At 39.4% G+C, this 24,251-nt stretch overlaps 1 protein-coding gene across 1 annotated transcript in view; it reads right to left on the bottom strand.

The window, feature by feature from the left end:
* The window catches only part of pappaa (pregnancy-associated plasma protein A, pappalysin 1a), a 101,809-nt gene that overhangs the window by 42,509 nt on the left and 35,049 nt on the right, over positions 1 to 24,251 (bottom strand). The window contains exons 8-10 of the mRNA XM_030743034.1: positions 14,428 to 14,556; positions 14,240 to 14,331; positions 11,849 to 12,045 (exon numbers count right to left, since the gene is read on the bottom strand). Coding sequence (XP_030598894.1) covers positions 11,849 to 12,045; positions 14,240 to 14,331; positions 14,428 to 14,556 — 418 coding nt within the window. The remainder of the gene's footprint in view (positions 1 to 11,848; positions 12,046 to 14,239; positions 14,332 to 14,427; positions 14,557 to 24,251) is intronic.

Genomic DNA, 24,251 nt, shown 5'->3' with positions numbered 1-24,251 from the left:
ACTGAAGTGGAACACTGCAGAAGTCTTTCTTTAGTAAAGAAAAAAAAAACTTCACAATATCTAACCAAGGCAGGAAAGCTCTTGAGGAAGTAGGTGTGCAATTGTTAAAGTCTAAAATCAGGAGTCACCTTCACTAATGTAAATGTAGAGGGTTTACAAGAAGGTGCAAACCACTGGTTACACTCAAGAACAGGACGATCAGATTTGACTTTGCCAGAAAACATCAAAGTTCTGGTCAGTTCTTAGATTTGGGCAATCTAAACAAGATTAGCATGTATCAAAATGATGGGAACTGGGAATTGAAAAGAATGGGATATTGTTTAATCAGTCTGCTCCTAATATTACATGCGGTAAATCACTGAATAAGATGTGAGGGTGGAAATGCTAAAATGTTTTTCTGAAACTACACAAATCACTAGTTTTCTTGAATAAATAGCAACAATGGAGATGAGTTCAAGTCCTTAGCATCAAATGCACACACACGCACACACACAGTTACACACATGGTCTTAATATTTAGCAGCTGGCTAGTCAGACTGGCAGACAACAGAACTGCAGACACAAACTGGTGTTTGTAAATCACCACTTCGGATAAAAGGAGGGCTAACTGACTTAAGCCAAGGGGAAACTAAAACAGATAAAATTGATGAGAATGAGAGAGCTCAACTGTCAGACTCATTACACAAAAAATAATGTCTGTAATGGAAAACAAAAACATCCAATAAAATCATAGAGCACAATATAAACAGAGAGAAACAGGGAGAGGAACTGTTAGCAACGGTAGAGTAATGATGATAATGGCTCTAATAGCATAATATAACAACAACAACAAGGCTTTCCACTGATGCAAGGGAGAAGTTAGATCACCTCTGCGTACAAAACACTTATCCATACATATACACCAGCTCAAATGTAAACACATCCTTTATACACCCTACAACCTCCAGAATCATATATATATATATATATATATATATATATATATATATATATATATATATATATATATATATATATATATATAAATCATCTTTAAATTCAAGAAAACTCACAGGCACAGCCACAACCATGAGCTGTATGTTCTTGAAATATCTATATCAGATGTTTAGGAGGCCCTGCAAAGTTCTTTTCCATATCTTCCAAAAACTGGAGAACGGCCCAAAAGCTTTCAGGACTTTTCTGAAACTCTATCCTCATTTCCTTCTACTTTGCATAAAACAAAACATTACAGTAAAACTACAGGGGCTTAAAATGCAATTCAATATAGTTCAGTTTTATTATTTATATACCTCCACACTGTCTTTAATAGTCAGCTCAAGGAATTTCATATTGAAATTACTTTACTGATTAAATTTTCAAATTTATATGCTCTTTTATTATAAAGACATACCATACGTATTTGTCAAAAGTTAAACTGGTTACTGTAATACACTAACTAGTTAATATTTCTGTTAAATATATTACATTTCTGTTAAATATATTAAACCTTTCATATATAGGTATTGATAGCTTAATTATCAGTATTAGTATTGGTATCAAGACATTCAACTATCATGTAACAATTTGTTTTTCCTGGATTTGGGGAAACTTTTGGTAAATGGTCTGGTATTTATATGGCACCTTTTTACTCAGTTGAGCACTCAAAGTGCTTTCTACTGCAAATCTCCTTCACCCAATCACATACACATTTATTAAGCTCTTTGAATTATGCTTAAGTACTTTCTAACATTCGCACTCCAATTGATGCATCGGGGGCATTGAGGTTCAGTATCTTTCCCAAGGATGGTACTTTGGCCTGCGGACTGGAGGAGCCAGGGATTGATCCACTGACCTTCCAATTGATACTACCTGAGCAACAGCCTCCCCAAGAGGATATCTGAAAGAGAATATTTAATCTGTCAAACTACCTCCTGCCCTAGTTTCCTTCAAAAAAGGTCCACCCATCTATCTATCCATTTTCTTAACCAGTTATCTCGTTTAGGGTCACTGGGGGACTGGAACCTATCCCAGCTGTCATAAGGCAAAAGGTGTGCTATATCCTGGCCTGGTCACCAGTCTGTCACAGGGCTAACACAGAGAGAGACAGACAGCCATTCAGGCTCACATCCACATCTAAAGCCAATTTATAATCACCAGTTAACCTAACTATGGGAGGATGCCAGAGTACCCAAAGAGACAGGCAGGCACAGGGAGAACACACAAATCCCACAAAGAAGGCTCCAGCTGGTCAGTGGATTCAAACCCAGGACCCACTTGCTGAAGCTAATCACTGCACCACCCTGCCGCCACTGTACCGTTATGCAAAAGTTTTTCCTTTTTTTCTTTTTTCAGTTCTCCATTGCACTTTTTTAAAGCCACATTTTATATACCAATGTGAAGCCTGCACATTGGAAGCAGAAGTGAGCATCTGTGAAGCATTTGTGACAAAAGAGAGAAAGAGAAACAGAGAGAAACTAGTATGAGTTTCCAAGCACCATCCCATGGTTTACTGGAATGCTGGTGAGAGTCTGGTGTGTGAGGTAATGTCCTGTCACCAAGAGCCGCCCATACCTACGGAAGCTCACCATCTCATTGGTCCAAGGCTAATGATGGGTGACTTCCATGGCCTAGTGAGAGTGGGGCTGTAAAAATTATTGAGTGGGTGCAATGATGCAGTTTGCCTATCCCAATTTCAACAAAACAGACATGAGTAGTGACTGGGTGGTAGGGAAAATAGACCACAAACTAATGTATAGGGATTGGTGAGTATACAATACCACCAAATTAAAAACAGATGGGTCTAAGAAGAATATAAATATCCCTTAGTCACAGACCCCTCTGGATAATAAAACTGTGCCAAAACCCTGCATATTAACAGCTTGAAAATGTTATGGGGGGGGGGGTCATCAGTGCCATGAAAAAAAGTCACCATCTTCAATGAGGTTTCCACATGGCGGAACCACAATAATAACTGAAACTGGAAAAGTAAAAGAGAGAAAAAAAAATGCCACCCCAGAGGTTTCTTTTTAATGATACTGCACACTTATGTCACTGGCACTCTGCCTGATGAGGACTGTGCGGTTTGTAGGGAATGCTGGTGAGAGAGACCGTGCCAGACTGGCCTTCCTGAACTGGTGAGAGCAACAGCTCAGCTACTGTATGAGCTTTTGTTTTTGTGGGTACTTTGTGTGTGTGTGTGTGTGTGTGTGTGTGTGTGTGTGTGTGTGTGTGTGTGTGTGTGTGTGTGTGTGTGTGTGTGTGTGTGTGCGCTAGTGTAACAGTATATGTAAGCTTGCCAGTGTATTTGTTTTGTTTGCACGTATACGTGAAGGAAAGAATGTGTAAACATGTATGTATGTTATGCAGTATCCTGTATAAAGTAGGCATGTATCATCCACTTAAGTGCACAAACACATGCTGGCTGCTTTTTTGGGAGGACAGAACGGGGCCAGTTATTGTTTCCTGCTTTTACTAGCCAGAAATAAGTTATTTTACAGTGCCTCCTTCTCCCTCTCCTCTCCCTCTGAAGCATTTACCCAAAGATGAATGTGGTAGGGGTTATTTAATCCAGACCTCATGCACATATGTTTGTTTTACATCTTTCTCAAGATGGGCGAACTTTGTATATAGGCAGTTTCTTGCAGCACGAGATGTAAAATGTTATCCCTTCTGGTGCTTATGTATAATTAAGATTAGTGTTCTCAAGAGGGGTCTGGGGGTTGCATCAGAGATTACCTGGGTAGCAGCACTCTGGAGAAATCACCTGGCTTGCTTTTTTTAATCTGAAAGTTTAAATGCGCATGCACAAACATAAATGCATCTACACACATGTACATGAAGACAAGAAGCACACATGGGCACACACGCATGCACGCACACACACGCAGACACACACACAGACAAAGGTTAGTTGCTAGGGCCAATTCTCAGCTCCATTTCCCCTAGAGCAAGTAGAGCTGGTTCACCATACTCCACAGTGTGGTAGTGGGGGAACATTATGTTCTGCTCCACAAAGAGAGCAGTAGTACATTTTAGTTCCCTATGGACCTGCCCTATAATCCTGTTATGGAGTCGTCACTGTGTGCGTGTGTGGTGTGTGTGTGTGTGTGTGTGTGTGTTTGCTGGTGTGTTTCTGTCTTGTCTCTGAATCGTTTACATAAGCTGAAGTTATGTTTTTGTACTTACACATGTAGGACTATATTTGTCTTCTCCAAATCTTATATTAGGTCTTATATTCAATATGGCTCCAGAAATGTTCACAATACAAAAACAACACAACTATTCAACCTAACTAGAAAGTTATAATTTTTTTTTTTTTTTTTTTTTGCCGTTAATGTTAACTTCATACATTCTCTGGTGGTATTTTGATTGGATCAAACTGCTCATTTGAGGACATTTTAATGTGGGAATGGCCTGTAAGAGTGGTGTTGGACCATTTTCAGCTTTCAAAATAATTTTTTTTTATTCATTGATGTATTTTCTTTTGAATGCAGTAAGACTTTTGGCTGAACTAATTTCCAGAATGTTTTGCCCCCATTTACAACCTTAAACCCCATCTGTCATTTGTCATTTGAGTTTCTGCCTCCTTATATTATTTTATCTGTAATTTAGGAAATTATCTTTATATACCCCATTATTTTTATTAATGTAACCAGTCTTTCGTTCAAACACAAAAAGTTCATAACTCTACGGAGTAGTGCAAGAATTCAAAAACTCTGTGATTGAAAACAAAATGTGTATCAGTCTTATAAACATCTAACAGACATTTACATCTTATGAGGTAGACCACAGGCTACTAAACTGCTATACTGGATTCAAACAGGCAGTATATGTTAACAACTCGATGGACCTTTAATCATCTTTCTTCTTGGCTTTGCACTGGTGTGTGAAGATTTAAAAGTTAAGAAAAAGAAAATCTCATACACAAATGTTGCAAATTAAGATTATCATTCACCATGATAATCGCAATTTGCATATTTGGCGGATCCCTTTCAATAATCCTTTGTATATATGTTGAGTATTTGATACAACAGAAATACACTATCTGTATATACATCCCAAACGCATACACACACACACACTCATGCGTACACAAACTCTTACACCAGTGCATAGCATTTAAGAATCATGCAGATACGAGATCTCTTTCTCTTTCTGCTCAAGTGCCGTCTTGTGCTGTTTTTGCTTTCTTGCATCCGTGAAGATACCAATCACTGTTGCCCGCCTTGCTCTCTCTCCCCCAGAATCAACACAGTCTTTGGACATCAAACAGAACTGATACACAAAGCCAATACAGCAGTTGTTTACTAGATCTGAAGGAAATGATGTGCTATCTACTTCCCCTACCCCCAACAGCAACAAATACCCATAAACACACAGAGTTCATTGCACTTTAGCATTGTCCTGAATCAGAGGCATATATCACAAATCAGGATTTGGGTTTATCAAGGTGAGGTTTAACCCTTGTTTTTCTGTATTACAGAAGCAGTTCACATCTTACCAGATTGCATTGCCATGGTAATTTATGATACAGACCTGGTTACATTTTAGCTTAGAGACCAAAACACATGAAATTCCTGCTTAACAACAAATCTTTTCTCAGGAGAATATGCTCACCAGTCCTGGAAGATCCCTCAGGCCTCAATGCAAGGATACTAAGAGGGTCTGATTTTTTTTTTCATGAGCATCTTAAAGTCTTTCGCTTTCCCCAATAAGCTTCAGGAAGAAACATAGATGCTTAGAAGCAACTTTATTTTACTTTTTTCTTTTAGCTGCAAGTAATTTTGACATTTATTATACCTTGAATTGACCGCCTTATTTTTTTTTTTACTAATTTTTATATATGAAATTTAAATTTTTTATATCTTTCATGTTTATACTTTAATTGAGCGTCTGCAAAAAAGTTGTTTCCCACTCTGGGAAACTCTGCTTGCTCTGCTCTGCTTCTGATTCCATAAGTCTTAATATATGAGCCTAGAACATTTATGCTATTTATACGTGTGGACCTATCAAATTTGGTTTTAGGCTTAGCCTATGTTTGAATTCTGTTTATACATTTATTCTTTACTTGTTCTCGGACTTCAGGCATTATACCACTAGTCTAAGACCTGAAAAATAACTGTAACCGGTCTGATTCTCCCATTTCTTAATGATAGAGTTGTGATTCAGATAAGTCTGTCAGCTTACATAGTCATTACTTTTGAGGGCTATCTTTTCTAGCTTCACATAGGTTAGACTTAGATATTAAATATTTGCGTATAATAGTGTTTATTATTTATATATTAACACTTTTTCAGTGTTACTGATCAAAGCGTTTAAACTGCATGCTTTTAACACTATACTACCATGTTACATTTCTCTTATTATGTACACACTGCTGTGTTGCTCTTAGCTTTCATATTTGTTTAACCTCTTGATATTTTTTAGATATAGTTTTATCTTTCTTTGTAAAATCAGCCACCATGTTTCTGATTGGTGATATGCTGATAGTGCCACCCATTGATTTGAACATACTTGGAGCTGGGTTGGGAAACGCTAAGCTGTCTTATTACATTGACCACCTTCCACCATCTTTGTGATATTCTGGGTATGCTGAATTAATTGAAAAAAAAAGCTAAATTAATCAACAAAGAATGAAGTGGGTATTAAAAAGGCATGGCCATGTACTATCGATACTACTAAACTTTAATGGGCACAGCTAGTACAGTCTTATTTGCAGAGTCAGTCTCCAGTGCTTGATAATGTGATATGAAGGCAGTGTTTTGGAAAGCAGATTGGAGATCGATGACAGATTGGAGAACAGGAGAAGTCGCTCTCTGTGTTTATACACCACTACTGTATTTAATCAGTAGCAATTCTCTCCTATAGCTTGCCTTGTGTCCTGTCTCTCTCTGCTTTCTTCTCTTTACCTCTTTACTTCCAAGTGTTTGCTTGGTGTCATGTGATTGATGCTGTAAGGTCTTTACCTTACAATATAAAGTGCCTTGAGGTGACTGTTGTTGTGAATTGATGCTTTATGAATTGAATTGAATCGAATTGTTCAGGTGTCTTGCTGTGTCTCTAAAACACTCAGTAATAGTTTTCTTTGCATTCTCCTTTTTAAATTAACCTCTTTCTGGGCCTCAGTTTGCATCTTTTTTCTCTCTCTCTCTCACACACACACACACACACACACACACACACCAGTACACAAACAAGCATGGTACATATTATGGGATAAATGCTAGTGGTTAACCAGACACTAACTCCAGCAGAGAAGTTATTTTGGCTTTGTGTCATGGTGTCTCCGGAGTGTGGTTGACTGAGATCAAAATGTTACCCTATGTGGAAGGTCCACAAAAAGAAGTGAAAGGCTGGTGTTGTATCTCTATTACTGATCAGGTCCTACATAAGAATCTTTACTTACTTGAGAGAAACCCAGCTTCCGTTTAGTATACAAAGATTGGATGACTGAAAAAGGGAATGGGTTTGCGGCAGCTCTCATAGCTTTAGTCTTATTGTTCCTCATAACTGGTGGCAGGTACACTTCACAGCTTATTACGAGATCATTTATTATGATCAACCAATGTGCTTTGCACTTGCTTCTTGAAAACAAATATACCTTAGTGACTTAGAAAAGAAATTTAGAAAAATAGCTTTTGCTACTAGAAGTGGGTAGCAACAAGTGCATTTATAAACCCAGTTCCAAACGTGTTGGGACGTGTCTCAACAAAATTTGGGACAGGACCATGTTTACCATTGTATAGTATCCCATTCCTTTTAACAACAGCCCATAAATTTCTGGGAACTGAGAAGACCAGCTGAGAAGAATGTTGTCCCATTCTTATCTGATATAGGATTCTAGCTTCTCAACAGTCCCAGTTGCTTCTGTTGCATTTTTGTCTCATGATGTGCCAAAGATTTAGAGTTGGTGAAAGGTCTGGACTGCAGGCAGTCCATTTCAGCATCTGGACTCTTCTTGTAAAACACTATGCTGTTGTAATAGATGTAGTACACGGCTGAGCATTGTCTTGCTAAAATACGCAAGTCCGTCTCTGAAAAATACATCATCTGAATGGGAGCATATATTGCTCTAAAATCTGTATATACAGTACATTTCAGCATTGATGGTTCCTTTCCATATGTGCAAAGTGCCAATTTCTGAGGTACTAATGAGCTTTGGCCCAGAGATGACAACAGCCTTTCTGGATCATGTTCACATATGGCTTCTTTTCATGATAGCCATTTGTAGAAGGCACAACAGACGGTGTTCACAGATGCTGATTTCTGCAAGTGTTCCTAAGCCCATGCAGTGATTTTTTTTTTTTTTTTATGACTGAATCATACCTGTTTTCAATCCAGTGCCACATAAACGCCTGAAGACCATGAGCATCCACTGCTAATTTTTGGCCTTGTCATTTGCACACAGAGATTTCTCCAGATTTCTCCACATTGAAGAACATTATTCTGAAGTTGTTCCACAATTTGTAGATGCAGCTTTTTGCAGATTGGTGAACCTCTGCTATCTTTACTTCTGATAAACTCTGTCGCTCTAAGATGCTCTCTTTATACCCAATCATGTTACTCTCCTTTTGCAAATTTAACTTAATTATTTGCAAATTGTTCCTCCAGTGGTTTCTTTTTAGTATCTCTCTTTTGTGCATAAAATATGGGTTTATGACTTTTTTATTTACACCTATTTACATATTCCATTACATATAGTAACTTCAGTCATTTTTACGTGTTGGAATAGTTTTAATTCTACTTACTATTCAATTGAGTTTATTTTTAAAGGAAATTAAAGTTTCCTTTCTTACCTCGGGATATCCTCATCGTGAGGGCTTCACTTTTTCTCTTAGTGTATTTTGGAATGGACAAGAGAAAGAAAAACAGTTATTAAAGATGATAAGAAAGAAAATAACTGCCAAGTGTGACCAAGGTAAAGGCCACAAGACTATAGCTGAGTAGTTAAATGGTCCTGTGGCCACACTGGGAGGCAATACACTGCTGTCAGCACTTCTGACACTTTTTGATCATAACCTTAAAGTTCAGTTTTGACAGCTTTTATGTACATATTTGCAATTTCACCTGAACAACAACATTCTTTGTAAAACTGACCCAACTTTCACCTTGATATTACAACTGGCGACTATAGTTGGGTTTTCAGCTCCATGGGCCAGTGATCAAGCAGCAGTCTTCAGTGGAATAGAAAACAAGGCAAATCACACCAGGAACACTACTGCTAACGTGCTATTACTGGGCCACACTGTCAGTGCTGCAGACTTTAACATCCTAGTATGTCCAAAAGAGAATATCTGGCTGAAAGAACCTGAACTGTAGCACATGTTATGGTCTACTATTTAACAGCAAAAAAGAAGGTTTTTTTCGACCACACCAACACTATTTGTCTTACTCAGCAGATCTGACTCCCTGCAACTTCACGCTCTTCTGCAAAATAAAGGGTCATTGCCTTTCAAAACAACGAGACAGCTAGAACAACTAAACAACTACACAAAGGAGTCAACTATAAGGGTAATGGTAAAATTTCATTCATGTTTTTTTTTGGGTGGGGGGGTGGGGGGGGGGGGTGGGGGGGGGGGGGGGGGGGTTATAAGTGCCGTTGTCAATCTTTTGGACACATTTCATTGATGACCGTCATCTCAAAGCTACCCAGAAAATGACACGAATACCCCAACAGCTTCCTGAGTCCAAAAGTTTTCCACCAGCAAATTTTCAAAGACAACGAATGAGATCCAGATGCCTGAAGAATGATTTGTGCACTCTATGGTAAATTGTTGTTTGGCATTAAGGGCAATTATGAATAAAAACAGCAATTAAAATACCAAATGGCTGGACATCGGAGAAAGTTCCTTCAGAATAGGTAAAATCTTCAAATGCAGTGTTTTGCAACTGATTAGGATATGAGTTGCTTTAAAGGTTGTTCTAAAGTGGTTACATTTAAGCTGTATGAACAAAGGGAGACCTATAGCCTGGTCTTCATCTCCACACCCAGGCTTCACATGCTTCATCTGTGGCATGAGCCTCCAGGACAGTCAGCAATGCCACACACATTCAATTGCACAACTGCTTGGTTCAGTTGTTTGAAGCTGCTATGTTATCTTTTTTTTTTTTTTTAAAGGCATTCCTGTTAGCAAATAATTGTGTACAATCACATATTTTAAGTTGTTTGTCTGCATATGCCTGAAATTAGGACACAAAATAATCAGAGTTAAAATTAATGTTAAATTAGAATTTGATAGATGGCATTTGACTCAGCTTTAATGCATGTTATGAAAGTGGAAAAATAAATACATGTGGTTACATCAATTTAAAACACCAGTGAGAGGAATACATAGGCTTTTAATCTTAAAACTTACTATATAAATTTATATAAAAGTTTCTGAGAATGTAATTGGGAGAGATGGACATGGAAGAGAGACAATGACAAGATTGTTGTTTTTTGTTAACCTGCCTTTGCCTATTTTCCACACGTGCATAGGCGCTTATAGTTCAGTGGCCTTATAATGAGGTGATGTCATCACATATAACCCTTGGGGAACAGTTTGTTCTTCACAGTAGAAATGTTTTTTTGAATGAACAATGTGTCTTTCACAGCAGAAATCCTTCCTCTATGGTTATATGGACATGTTCCACTGGTGTCTTGTTTCCCTCAGAAAATAAAACAGCTGCAATGTTGGTTGGAACAAACTCTTTTTTTTTTCAGTCAAACAGAGGCTGTGGTAGTATAAATATCAAATGCATTAACTGTCAGTTAAGTGATGGTTAATCTCCCACCCCTGCTTGAGCAAGGCACCTTAACACAGCTGTTCAGGAAAAACTAGTTCATTGGCCTTGTAAAATGCATCATCAGCAGTAAGAACAAGCGCTACCAACATCACACACTTTCAGCATTATACAACTCAGAAGAGAGAGCGCTGTCAGTGTAGAGGTGTAAAGTTTTGCAGTTTCAAGACAAAGCTTCTGCTTTGTAGGGTTGAAATATATATCAGCATAGCATTTAACAATAAAACTGATGTCACAAAAAAAAACTACTGAAGTGCAGTGCAGAATGTTTGTTTTGTTGAAAGAAAACTGACAAAATAATGACTTGAAATAATAAAACAGGGCTTTAAAAAAATAGTATAAATCAACAGCATGTCTTAGCTTTCACCATCCATATTAGGGAGAGGGGATTAAATAGGATTGAGGCTAATGCACTTGTGTGTTTGAAGCTTTGTGTGTGTGTGTGTGTGTGTGTGTGTGTGTGTGTGTGTGTGTGTGTGTGTGTGTGTGTGTGTGTGTGTGTGTGTGTGTGTGAGAGAGAGAGAGTATGTACTTGTATCACTTATGTTGCAGGGACATATATCTGTATGCACACTGTAAGGACCAACCTCCGTTTGGCCGCCATAAAGTAAATCATTCTATTTAGGCAGTCAGCCCCTTCCTGCCTCACTACAGAAACACATCAATGCAGCCAACAGACTTAAGTGAAGTCAGTGGCTTTGTCTGCTCTCTTCTATAAGCATTACTTTAATGAGAGCAGCAAACCCGTGCACCCACCCGGGGAGACATCTAATTAAAAGTCCCAATCTTACCCATTAGTCAGCAAAGAAAGCTATTTTGCAAATGTTTCAAAAATGCTGAGGATTGTTCTGCATTGTCGGTGTATTTAACAGTTACAAATGAGAATGCAACAGTCGAAAAAAATAATCACAGAATCAAAGACGACTCTTTTGCACAACGGATTGCCTGATATTTATAATCCTAAGACATTTAAATCATTGTCGTGTTTGATGACCTCAAGTGTTTGGTATTAAGTTACACTCTTCTGTTTATTTAAATGATGCCTATTTTAACTGGTACTGGTAGGACAAACTAGGTGTGGCCTTACCTTAGTAACAGCGGGATATCCAGCAGCCACTTCACCAGAACAGTAGGGCTTTTCTTCATGGGAAACTTCAACAGAGGAAGCCCACTGGTCCAGGAAACCATTGGGGGTGTAGAGGCCACAGTCTCTCACACCTGTCTGTTGCTCAAAATCCTCACATACTCCATCACCGTCGTAGTAGTAGCACATGCTTGGCTCCTCTGCATTTGAAAACACAACACACTTCTCATAAGTTACCTGAACATGACTTTTTTAAACAGAAGGGTTGAGTGCATCAAAAATATCAGTGTTGGTCATCTTTAATGTATCTCTCACCACCACACATCTCACTAGTGTAGCATGTCTTAATTTGGAATATGTAGAGGAAGGGAATCAGATAAAGGCAAGGGATGAACGTAGGGGATAAAAGGAGTAAAAATAAATTATAAGATTTATATGGGTAGAAGGGAGGAAATGTATAATGAAAGGACAAAAGACAGCATGAGAAGATGAGAGCAAAACAGGCAAACATGGAAAGTGGAGGGGGTGATGTGGGGCAAGGTCAACGGGTAAAGAAAGATACAGCGGTATTTTTTCCAGACATCCCACCCGGAGTTTGGGGCTCGGACTGAAAGCATATGGGCTGCAGGAGAGAGGAACTGAGCAGGGAGGTTTTTGCCTGGGCCTCACTGGTCTCAACTCTCAGCTAAAGCAGCGTCAGCCGGTGGGGTTCCAGTTGGGGGGAAAGGCGGCATTCTGTGCCAAGTTGGCCGGGGCCTTCTCCTCGAAATTCCAGCCATCTACAGCACAGCCAAAAGCTCAATTCAGTTCTGTGCTCTGGCAATGGTAAAACGAGGGGCTACTGAGGGGGCATATAGAACAGTCTCCTGCCACTCACTCAGCAGGAACAGAGGCAAAGAAGAAGGGAAGAAGTGAGACTGAGACAAGAGGAAGTTCAAACAGTGGCTTGTGAAAGGCAGAGGAATAATAGGTAGAATGTGAGTTAAGGAGAGGAGCAAAATGATGAAAAAGGTGTGAAAGGGTGTGTTTTAGTGTTGGAATTTGAAAAGAAACAGAATAAACAGATATGGGAAAACTGGAAAGTAGATTGACAGTAAATTAAATTAAATTAAAGAAAGATTGTGATGAGTTGAACAAAGAGACTAAATTGAAATTTTTGATTTTTGTGTGTGTGTTTGTTTTGTTGTTATTCTGATTGTGTCACAGTGGGCAAGAAGAGAAAAAGAAACAAATGAACTCTGACTTGGAATCCATCACTGGGGATAGAGTGAATATGTGGATATGGCTTAAGAAAATCACATGCATTTGGCTTGGAGTCCAACTGAGACATTGCCACTGGGATTGTAACACCAGGTGGGGTCGTGTGAAAAGAACTTGCGATTTTCATCAGTTCCAGATATAAACTGGCTGAATCATGATAGCCTATTAAAGCTCCTCCAGATTGTAACACCCTAGACCTGTTGTATACTTACTGTCAATTCTCCATCCAACTCTCTTACGCTATCCAACTCACTGACAAGCAGCCACTCTTTCGCACATACAGACAGATGGACAGAAGGTCCCTTCATTATAGTCTCAGATTTCTGTGCAAAACTTCAGCAGTGTTGAACACACACAAACGTGCACACACTTGCAAGCATCCCAAAGCACTGCAGTTGGTGGAAAAACAGCACAGCCAGTGCAGTGATCCAGCAATCTGACAGGGATTAAGTGGCCACTTCATAGAGGGTCACACATGTGTATCCATGTACTGTACATGTACAAGAGTGGAAGAAATAAGTAAATAAAGCAATTACTCTATTTATAAAACAACTTACAAAAGGAGATGTCTTTCATTCAACTATATACTAAAAAAAAAAGAAAGAAAGAAAAAGAAAATGGCATTTAAAAATAATGATTTCCAGATATATTTTTTCTTTATACAAGAAGTTGAAGTGATGATGATATCTCCTGGTATTTTATTTGTTTGGAAAAGGCATGAAGTACTTGAAGTACACCCAGATGATGTGCCAAATCTATTCATTCACAAAGCGAGTCTCATTGAAAAGTCTGCTGTCTCTTTTAATTGTGAAATAATAGCAGCAATAGTAGCAATCAGTGTCGGTGGAATCTGAACAGATAACAATAATATGACAAAAAAAAATAAATAAAACCCTTTTTTTTTTTTTTTTGAAAACTTAACAAAATGGTGTGTTTGTCACTTTTGGAAAGTAACAAAAAGTTTATCAGTCATTACTAATTAAATATTCCATAGTGAATTCATAGTGAATATTAAAGAAAGAATATTGAATTACTATGCATGTCCTGCTACACCTACCTGTCATACAGAGTTATTAATTCACAGCTACTGATAGAGGAAAAGATACCGATAGAGCAGTCTGTGATAAGACTTACCAAGACAGTTGAAGAAGGGCTCTTTTTTGCACTGACTAGAACAGCCATCCCCATTCATAGAGTTCATATCATCACATTCCTCTCCTTTGGAACTAAAAGAGCAGGAAACAAGTGCTTAGAAAAAATGCATAAATACACACTGCAAGTTTATATATATATATATATATATATATATAGCAGCTTGTTACCTTTGAATGCGTCCATCCCCACAATAGGGTGCCCCAAGTTCATGCACCAGAGGTGGTGAGGGCTCACTCTCACTCCGAATGGAGATTGTTTGCACCTGGTATGTATACATAACATGTGGTACCACATCCCTGCACAAAGATTGAGAAAAGCAACCTTAAGTTCATATTTCAGGACAATGTAAAGAAACACACGCAAAGAAAGCCAGTAGGTAAAAGATGGCATACCAAGAAACATACTGAGACCGGGCCAGTGGAAATCAAGTTGTTAAAAATGCTGTTATGTTTACTGGTGAGTTTGTGTGTGCTCTTATACAACTAGTCCGTGTCTTAGGTCATATTTTTGCACATCTATCTTTCTGCTCAAGAGATACATCTGCCTTTACCCACTTTGGGTCCACTTTCTTGTATTTCCTTATCACAGCGATTCAAGGAACCATCATGATGAATACGGGAGAAATATGGGGGACTACTCACTTTGCTGGTGTAAGTTGCCATAATGGTTTCTTGAGTCACCATGATAAGGATGTCTGAAACAAAAAGTCTGAAAGGAAAAGACATAAATAAGAAAATCAAACCCATAAACAAAAATAATCAAAGCTATGAAGGAGAAACCAAAAGCATAAGACAAGGAATTACTCTCAGGGAAAGAAAATAAGTAAACAATAAAAGTGCAAATGAGGATGCTTTTTGGAAGTCAGCTTTGCTGCTTTCAGTGTCATAAAATAGTTATTTATTCTCTGTAATTTGTTGTTTGCCTTTGCATTTATTGCAGGTTTCCTCTTTTAACTACTGGTTCCTGCAAATCGTTGAACAATACATCACAGGTCTCCTCATGTTCTTAAAAACCTGAGGTAAGTGTCTGCTTTAATGAATTCAGGCTCATTATAATTTAATTTTGACAGGAAATGGAACTAAGAACAAGGATAAATATATGTAAAGGCAACCAAAGAACACTGGAAGCATGCGATATAAACAAAATAACTGAATTTACATAAGCACCCTCATTTATATTGTTTAAACTTTTTTTCCTGTTTTGATACGTTTTTAAAATGATTTTGGTTTCTCACTTCTAGTTTTGATTTGCATTTGTTATGGTATGGCTTCTCATTCATGCTTCTCCTGTTAGGCTTTCATGTTTTTTGGTTTTGTGTGAGTACTTACATCACTCATGTGACACAAGGGATACTTAACATATATGTGTGTGTCTGTGTGCGTGCGTGCGTGCGTGCGTGTGTGTGTGTGTGTGTGTGTGTTTGTGCCTCTTCTTTCTTGGGTTTCTGCTGCCTGAGGTATTCACTAAGCACATGATCAGTTGTGGTCATCTTCCTGATATACTCATAGATCTTTCTAGTTTCATCCAGGATAGTAGTTCTGACAGTCGTTATTCCTCAGCCTCCTTCCGCTCAAGGTGTTCGATTTAGGGTGAAACCCTCCATGCATGGTAAGGAGCTTTCTTGTCTTGATGTCAGTGCCTTGTATCTTTCCCTTTGGCCAGTAGGGTATTTGATGACTTGCCGGATGTAGGACTTGATTACCCAGATTCTGTTTTTCCCATTCAGCTGACTCCTCAGGACTTGTCTTACTCTCTGCAGGTATTTGGCATTGGCAGATTTCCTAGTGGCCTCTTCATGGTTCCCATTTACCTGTGAGATTCCAAGGTACTTGTAGCTGTCCTCAATGTCTGCAATGTTGCCTTCTGGTAGTCCAGTCCCCTCAGTTCTGACTACCTTCCCTCTGTTTGTTACCATCCAACTGCACTTTTCCAGTCCAAATCTGATTGATGTATCTCAGTCTAGTTAAGTACATGCAACCACAATCATTGGGAAGACTGCCAACTTGACATTTGTCCAGATGATGATCATCAGTACCCTCAATACGGTACTCCATAAACCACAGACGGTCATTTCCGATAAGGCTGGCTGTTCACAGAGTGCTGTATCGAAGCATGTTAATGGAAGGGATATTATTGTAGGAAAAGGTGCACAAGCAACATGGATGACTGCAGCCTTGGGAGGATTGTCAAGAAAAGTTGATTCAAGAACTTGGGAGACGTTCACAAGGAGTGGACTCAGGAAAGGAGGTACAGCTATCATATTCCTAATATCAAGCCACTCCTGAATCAGAGACAATGTCAGAAGCGTCTTACCTGAGCTAAGAAAAAAAAAAAAAAAGCTCTGGACTGTTGTTCAGTGGTCCAAACTCCTCTTTTCAGATGAAAGTAAATTTTAGGTTTCATCAATCAAGGTCCTGGAGGCGGGAGGAAGAGTGGAGAGGCACCGAATCTGAGGTGTGTGTAGTTTCTGCAGTCTGTGATGATTTGGGGTGCCATGTCATCTGTTGGTGTTGGTGGTGGTTGTGTTTTATCACAGTCCTGGGTTTGAGTCCATTTTCTACATGTCACTCCCCTCACTCTCTCCTCCCAGTTTCCTGTCTACTGTTCACTGTCCTATCCAATAAGGGAAAAAAGTTGAAAAAAACAAAACAAAACAAAACTAACTTGGATTTCTAGCTAGCTTGGTAAGGTGAAGGCAATAGTGGCCAAAAGTTTGATGTTGAGGACAACACAAGATTTGTTACTTTTAATGCAGTCCGTGTGGAGAACATAACACAGAGAATGTGCTAAATGTGCTACACAGTGATTGTGTTCAAAACAAAGTGTTTTGTCCTTAACTGGACACGCAGATGTGTTAAAAATTAACACATGATGTGTTATTTTTTAACACATCTGTTTTGAGAGTGTGTACTTGATTGTCCAGGCAACTCGCCTGACCTGAACCCAATAGAGAATCTATGGGATGCTGTCAAGCGGAAGATGAGAAACACCTGACATAAAAATACAGACAAGGTGAAGGCCACTATCAAAGCAACCTGGGCTCCAATAATACTGCTGCGGTACTGCAAGCTGATTGCCTCTATGTCACCTTGCGCTGATATTATGCAATCATATGCAATAATTTGCGTCAAAGGAGCCCCAGTCATGTATTGGGTGTATAAATGAACATACCAGAAGCTGGACATTTCTGTTTTGTAAATCCTTTTTTTTTTTTTTTTTTTGATGGATCTCAGGAAATATCCTTATAATTTGAGATACTGGATTTCTAATTTGCAAGAGAAAGAGAAAATTAGTCAGTGCAGGAAGACATGCTGAGTGTGATCCAATGTTTTCCCATTCTTAAGGGAAAGGAAATGCATGAATGTTGTATGTGTGTGACAAAGTTTAGGTATATCAGTGAAAAACAGCATCTATAAACAGGGTTAAGTAGAAGCAATAGCTTAGCCATGGATTATTTCACATGGGCCATCAAGTATCATTGACCTTATTTTGGAATGTAGATAAATACACGTAACACAGAAATCACCTCACACATAGCACATAGCGATGCACAATGGGACACCATATACTGCCCAGCATGAATGCAAAGCATTCAAACACTTAACTTTCCCTGGTACAGTACCGCAAAATTTTAAACTAAGGCAAAAACCAGCTCATGCTAAAGAAGGATTTGAATGATATTCAGGAAAGTCTTTACCTTTTCTGGGTAATTTTTTTTATTTACTACTGAATAAGAATACCTGAATGTTTTCAATTACATCTTTAATTGTGAAGCATGTATTCCTCATGCCCCTGTGCGAATATCTTAAACACTGCAGGATATAAAGGTATAGGTTCATTTGATTCAAAGGAAAGAGTGTTTCATTATAGCATTTCTGACTATGTTCCATGGTTGTTGCTTTTTTCTGTTCTTCTTCCCTTTTTAATATCCTCCACGTTTGTTCATCCCATTTCCAATAGAAAGTCATAGACCAAGTACAAATTAACCATGAAGTACGAAATATAAAAAGTGACAAGCCTAAAGATCAAGCAACAAAATGAATTCTCTTACAGCAAAGTTCGTGCCTGAGATTAGTTATTTATGTTGGCTTTATTATTATCAACACAGAATGTTTGGCCTGACAGACTCTCATCTGTACAATGGTATGCCCTCTTCTGCAATGTTGATTCATGCTGGTGCAACTCTAGGTTACACTCAAACATGTCCCTTCTAATTGAATTAGTTTAGCCCCTGGAAAGTCAAGCTGTGGGAGACTTTATCTTTGAGGAAAGCAAGCACACAGAGTGGATGGAAAGAAGCGAGAAACCGATGCCATTTTTAAAAGGACAGCTTTTCCGGTATTTGAGCTGCTCAATTTTAGGCAATCCAGTGCACTCCAGTGCTGGTATTTTTTGATCAGGCCACACATGGGAGGCATGTTCATGCAATAACAAGCAGAAAGGATGAGTTTGTTGCTAGATTTAATAAGGTAATCTAGCTCTCATTAGCCTGAGGGTCAGTCCTTCTAGCTTTTCACTAACATTGCACAAATGCAGCTGAGTATAGGGCTGTAGTTTTGAATACGTTTGATTTAGGGACCAAAGTTGACATAAAAACAGCACTGCATGTTTATATTTCTCTGGCAGGTAATGTCTCTAGCAATTTTCACACGTGAACTCCAGAAAATCTCAAAACACCACCATTTTTACCTTGGTGCAGTTAGACTGTGTACTAGGGAGCTGGCAGGTTAAAAAACCATCTGATAATTCGAGCATCCATGATGAATGTGATTGTCGGAAAACGTGTGTATAAATGGCTTTTGACTCCTGAGAATCATGGAGGTATTCTTTTAGTAGCAAAGTTGGAGTGGCAGTTTATAGTCACGCTGAGATTAAAACTTTTAGCAAGGAAGCTGAGGTGATTGACTAAGCCAGAGACTGTGGTTTTGTCCGGCGCTTAGGTCCATATGAGCAAAAAACTGCAAACTAGTTACCAGTGTCAATACTGTAGCAGTCGATTGCAAACATTTTATTTAGCCACACTTCATACTTCAAATGCAAGAAAGCAATCCTATGTTTTTTGATACACGCATTGAAGGACATTTACTGGCTAAAAAAAAAATAAAAATACAATCCAAGATTCCTCACAGTATTACTGAAGGCCAAGGTAATGCCATCCAGAGTAAGTACCTGATTGAATGGGATGTTTCTAAGATATTTAGAGCAGAGTACAATAACCTCACTTTTACAGTATCTGAATTTAGAATCAGGAAGACAGAAGTCATCCAGGTCTTTATGTCCTTTAGACATTCCTGCAGTTTAACTAATTGGTGTGTGTCATTTGGTTTCATGGATAGATAAAGCTGGGTATCATCTGCATAGCAATTAAAATGTATGCTATGCCTTCTTATAAGAGCATGGCGACATGTATAGTGTAAACAGAATTGGTCCTAGCACAGAATCCTGTGGAACTCCATAATTAACCTTAGTGTGTGAAGAAGTTTCCCCATTTACATTAACAAACTGGAATCTATTAGATTACTATGATTCAAACCACTGCAGTACCTTTAATACCTGTGGCATGCTCTAAATCTCAGTAATATTATTGTCAAGAGTACCAAACGCTGCACTGAGGTCTAGCAGGACAAGCACAGAGATGAGTCCACTGTCAGAGGCCATAAGAAGATCATTTCACTAATGCTGTTTCTGTACTGTGATGAATTCTGAAACCTGACTGAAACTCTTCAAATAAACCATTTTTCTGCAGATGATCAGTCAGCTGGTTTACAATTCTTTCACGAAATTTTTAGATATAATGAAGGTTGGAGATTGGCCTATAATTAGCTAAGACAGCTGGGTCAAGTGATGGATTTTTAAGTAATGGTTTAATCAGTGCCACCTTAAAGGCCTGTGGTATGTAGCCCATTAATAGAGACAGACTGGTTATATTTAAGACTGAAGCATTAATTAATGGTAGGACTTCCTCAAGCAGTCTTGTAGGAATGGGGACTAATAGACAAATTGATGGTTTGGAGGAATTAGCTCCATCCATCCATTTTCTTCCACTTATCCAAAGCCAGGTCACGGGGGGAGCAGCCCTAGCAGAGAAGCCCAGAACCCCCTGTTCCCAGCCACCTCCTCCAGCTCATCCAGGGGGATGCCGAGGCATTCCCAGGCCAGCTGAGAGATATAATCTATAGATCTATAATGTATAGATATAATCCACCTGGGAAAGCAATTTGTCCCTGAGCCAGAGGGAGAACTCCACCCTTTTCCAAGTGAGGACCATGACCTCTGAATTAGAGGTACGAATTCTCATGCCAACCCCTTCACACTCAGCTGTGAACCATTCCACTGCAAGCTGGAGGCCACCACCTGATGAAGCCAACAGGACTGCATCATCCACAAAAAACAGAGATGAGATTCTGAGGCCACCATGGTGGAAGCCTTCCACCACTTGGCTATGCCTAAAAATACTATCCATAAAAATTATGAACAGAATTGGTGGCAAAGGGCAGCCCTGGTGGAGTCCAATACCCACAGGAAAATGAGTCTGATTTATTGCCAGCGGACCAAGCTCTCACTCTGGTTGTACAGGGACTGAATGGCCCGCAACAATGGGCCAGACACTCCATAATCCTGCAGCACCCCCACAGGATACCCCAAGGGATGTGGTTGAATGCTTTCTCCAAGTCCACAAAACACATGTCAGACTGGATGAGCAAACTCCCACGTGCACTCAAAAATCCTTGAGAGGATAAAGGGCTGGTCCAGTGTTCTGCAACCAGGACAAAAACTGCATTGTTCCTCTTGAATCCGAGGTTTGATTAACGGATGGGCCCTCATTTCCAGCACCCTGGCATAGACCTTAAGAGGAGGAATGTAATTTCCTGATAGTTGGAGCACACCTTCTAGTCCCCCCAGGGCGCAGATCTAATGATTACAAAATCAGTCATTGACCGGTGACCTAGGAGGGTGTTCTGGTGCCACATGCATTTATGGACATCTTTTTGTTCAAACAAGGTGTTTGTTATGGAAAAACTGTGGTTTGCACAGAAGTCCAATAACAAAACACCACTCAGGTTCAGATAAGGCAGGCCGTTCCTCGCAGTCACATGCCTCCAGGTCTCACTGTCGTTGCCCACGTGAGCACTGAAGTCTCCCAGAAGGATGATGGAGTCACTGGATAGCATACCCTTGAGCACCCCACACAGCGACTCTAAGTAGGATGGGTACTCTGAACTATCGTTTGGCGTGTAAGTGCAAACACCAGTCAGGACCTTTTACCCCAGCATGAAGGCGCAGGGAAGCAACCCTCTTGTCCACCGGGGAAAACTCGCCAAGGCGATACAATCCCAGCTTGCCACCTCTCACCAAGGTCAACTCCCGACTGGAACAGAGTCCAGACCCTCTCCAGGAGACTGGAGAGGGGCCATGCATTGTGGTGAGCCAGACTATATATATATTTATCTCTCAACTTGATGCACTACCAGAGGTGACATTCCATGTCAATAGCCGGGGACTGGTCCGCCAGGGCCTCTGCCCTTTGCCGCTGCCCAATACACATTGCACCCTACCCTACGACGCCTCCTGCTGGTGGTGGGCACTACAGGAGGGGAGGAAGTAACTATTGAAGTTAACTCAGAAAGATCAATTGTAGAGAAAGAGTATAAATAATTATCAGTGTAATTGAAAGTAGCCATACATAATGCATTTGTGAGTTATACCAGGGAGTCAAGCACTTCTGATTTTAGGGTTTCTTTTTTGGAGGAGCCACAATATCCAGAGTCATATGAATTGAAGAAGATAATAGTGGAGTAATTATATCCTTAAACTTAGTTACAGCACTTTCAGAAAGACATCCACTGTAACAAAATTTATTCCCTACTGCTGTGTGATCAATCCATCCATCGTATTATTGTAAATTTAAATGTCATTAAGAAATTATCAGACAAAAGAGGGTTTTCAGGAAATTCTGTAAAAGGTTCAGTTTCTATGTCAGAACAAGATCCAGAGTGTAATTAAAGTGGTGGGTGAGCGCATTTACAACCTGATGGATGTTACAATCACCCACTATAATTATTTTTATCTAAACAGAGATGCTCTAAATAAGGGCCAGGTGGACAATAGATAACAACAAATAAAACAGTTTTTTGTTTTGTTTTGTTGTTCCAATTAGGGTGTACAAAGCTAGGAGTCAGACTTTCAAGTGAATTAAAACTCTGTCTGGGTCTTTGATTGATTAATCAGCTTGAGTGGAAGACTGCTGCTACTCCTCCTCCTCGGTCTGTGCTTCAAGGATTTTGACAGTTCATATTCATCCTGCTGTATCAAGGTCTCAGTAAGACAGAATAAATCAATATGTTGATCAATTAATAAATCATTTACTAACAGTCCACATTTGACTATTAACCCATCTCTATGGGAATGGGGTTTTGGGGGGATAAAAGGAGGAGAGATACTGCAGAAAGGTATGTAAGACTGAAACTCTACTTCCTGGTCTTGAACATGGAAAGTCATGGGTTTTTTTGGGGGGCGCGGGGGGGGGGGGGGGGGGGGTTAAATTTTGCTAGGTTTCTAGAAATGAGAGCTGCTCCATCCAAAGTGAAATGGATGCTGTCCCTCTGAATAAGACCAGGTTTTCCCCAGAACATTTCCTAATTATATATAAAGCACACATCCCTTTTTTGGACATCGAACAGTGTTTTTGGTTTTTTTGTTAAGTGACTTCACACTGACCTAACTCAAGGGATGAAACTTGAGTTAGATCCTCAACACCCTTGGCTGCATTTCAGTGATTTAAGCTATTCAGCTATTCAGAATTTGTTAAGTGCCACATCTCTCCCTTACAATATCACTGTCATAATTCACCTTTGGTGCTCATAGATGAACAGTGTGATAATAATAAAACCAGTTTAAATGTGGCTTTCAAACGGTTCACTACTGAGTGCTTGACCTCACTGCTATGCATGTTAATTCTTCCCAGTGGCTCATGTTAATTCTGCCAGTGGCTGCACTAACAAGTAGTGTAGATCCACAATCCATCCATTCATTCATTCTCTTCTGCTTATCCTGTTCAGGGTCATGGGGGGGGGGGCTGGGATAGGCTGGAGCCTATCCCAGCTGTCATAAGGCGAGAGGCAGGGTACACCCTGTACAGGTCACCAGCCTGTCGCAGGGCCAACACAGAGAGACAGACAACCATTCACACTCACATTCACACCTATGGGTAATTTAGAATCACCAATTAACCTAACCCAGGGGTCGGCAACCCGCGGCTCCAGAGCCGCATGCGGCTCATTCAGGCTTAATCTGCAGCTTGCGGAAGTAAATTATAAGTATCCAAAAGTGCATTTTATTTTTGTCAGTTCAGTTTTTGTTGTAGTTTTAAATTGGAACATTATTGTGATCTTGAAATATTAAAATAAAATCATTTTATTTTATTTATTTATTTATTTTAGTTTCTCAATATATGCGTCACTCGCGGTAGCCGCTACCGGCTTCCGCTAGTATTTGCGGCTCTCACTGTTTTGTTTTCCGTCAAAACCGGGTTCAAATGGCTCTTTCCGGATTACAGGTTGCCGACCCCTGACCTAACCCCAGTAACTGCATGTCTTTGGACTGTGGGAGGAAACCAGAGTACCCGGAGGAAACCCACGCAGACGTGGGGAGAACATGCAAACTCCACACAGAAAGGCCCAGGCCAATGTGGAATCAAACCTAGGACCTTCTAGCTGTGAGGCAGCAGTACTAACCACCACACAACCGTGCTGCCTCCACAATAATATGTATTTTATATGTAATATATGACTACATGTTTTTGATGTATTTTTAAAAAAAATACACAATATGTATTTTTTTAATACATCAATAACATGTAGTTAAATTGTGAAAGAATTTATGACCAGCAACATATATAGGTTTCAGTTGATGTACTATGAGAATTTCCATCTAGTATTCATAAAACCACATTTATCTGTAACTAATTATAGCTATGTAAATTATCTGGTGT

The sequence above is a fragment of the Archocentrus centrarchus genome, chromosome 12 (genome assembly GCF_007364275.1).
Source record: "Archocentrus centrarchus isolate MPI-CPG fArcCen1 chromosome 12, fArcCen1, whole genome shotgun sequence".
Taxonomy (NCBI): Eukaryota; Metazoa; Chordata; class Actinopteri; order Cichliformes; family Cichlidae; genus Archocentrus; species Archocentrus centrarchus.
Note: the sequence above shows the minus strand (reverse complement) of the source record. Positions and strands in the feature narration are given on the sequence as shown.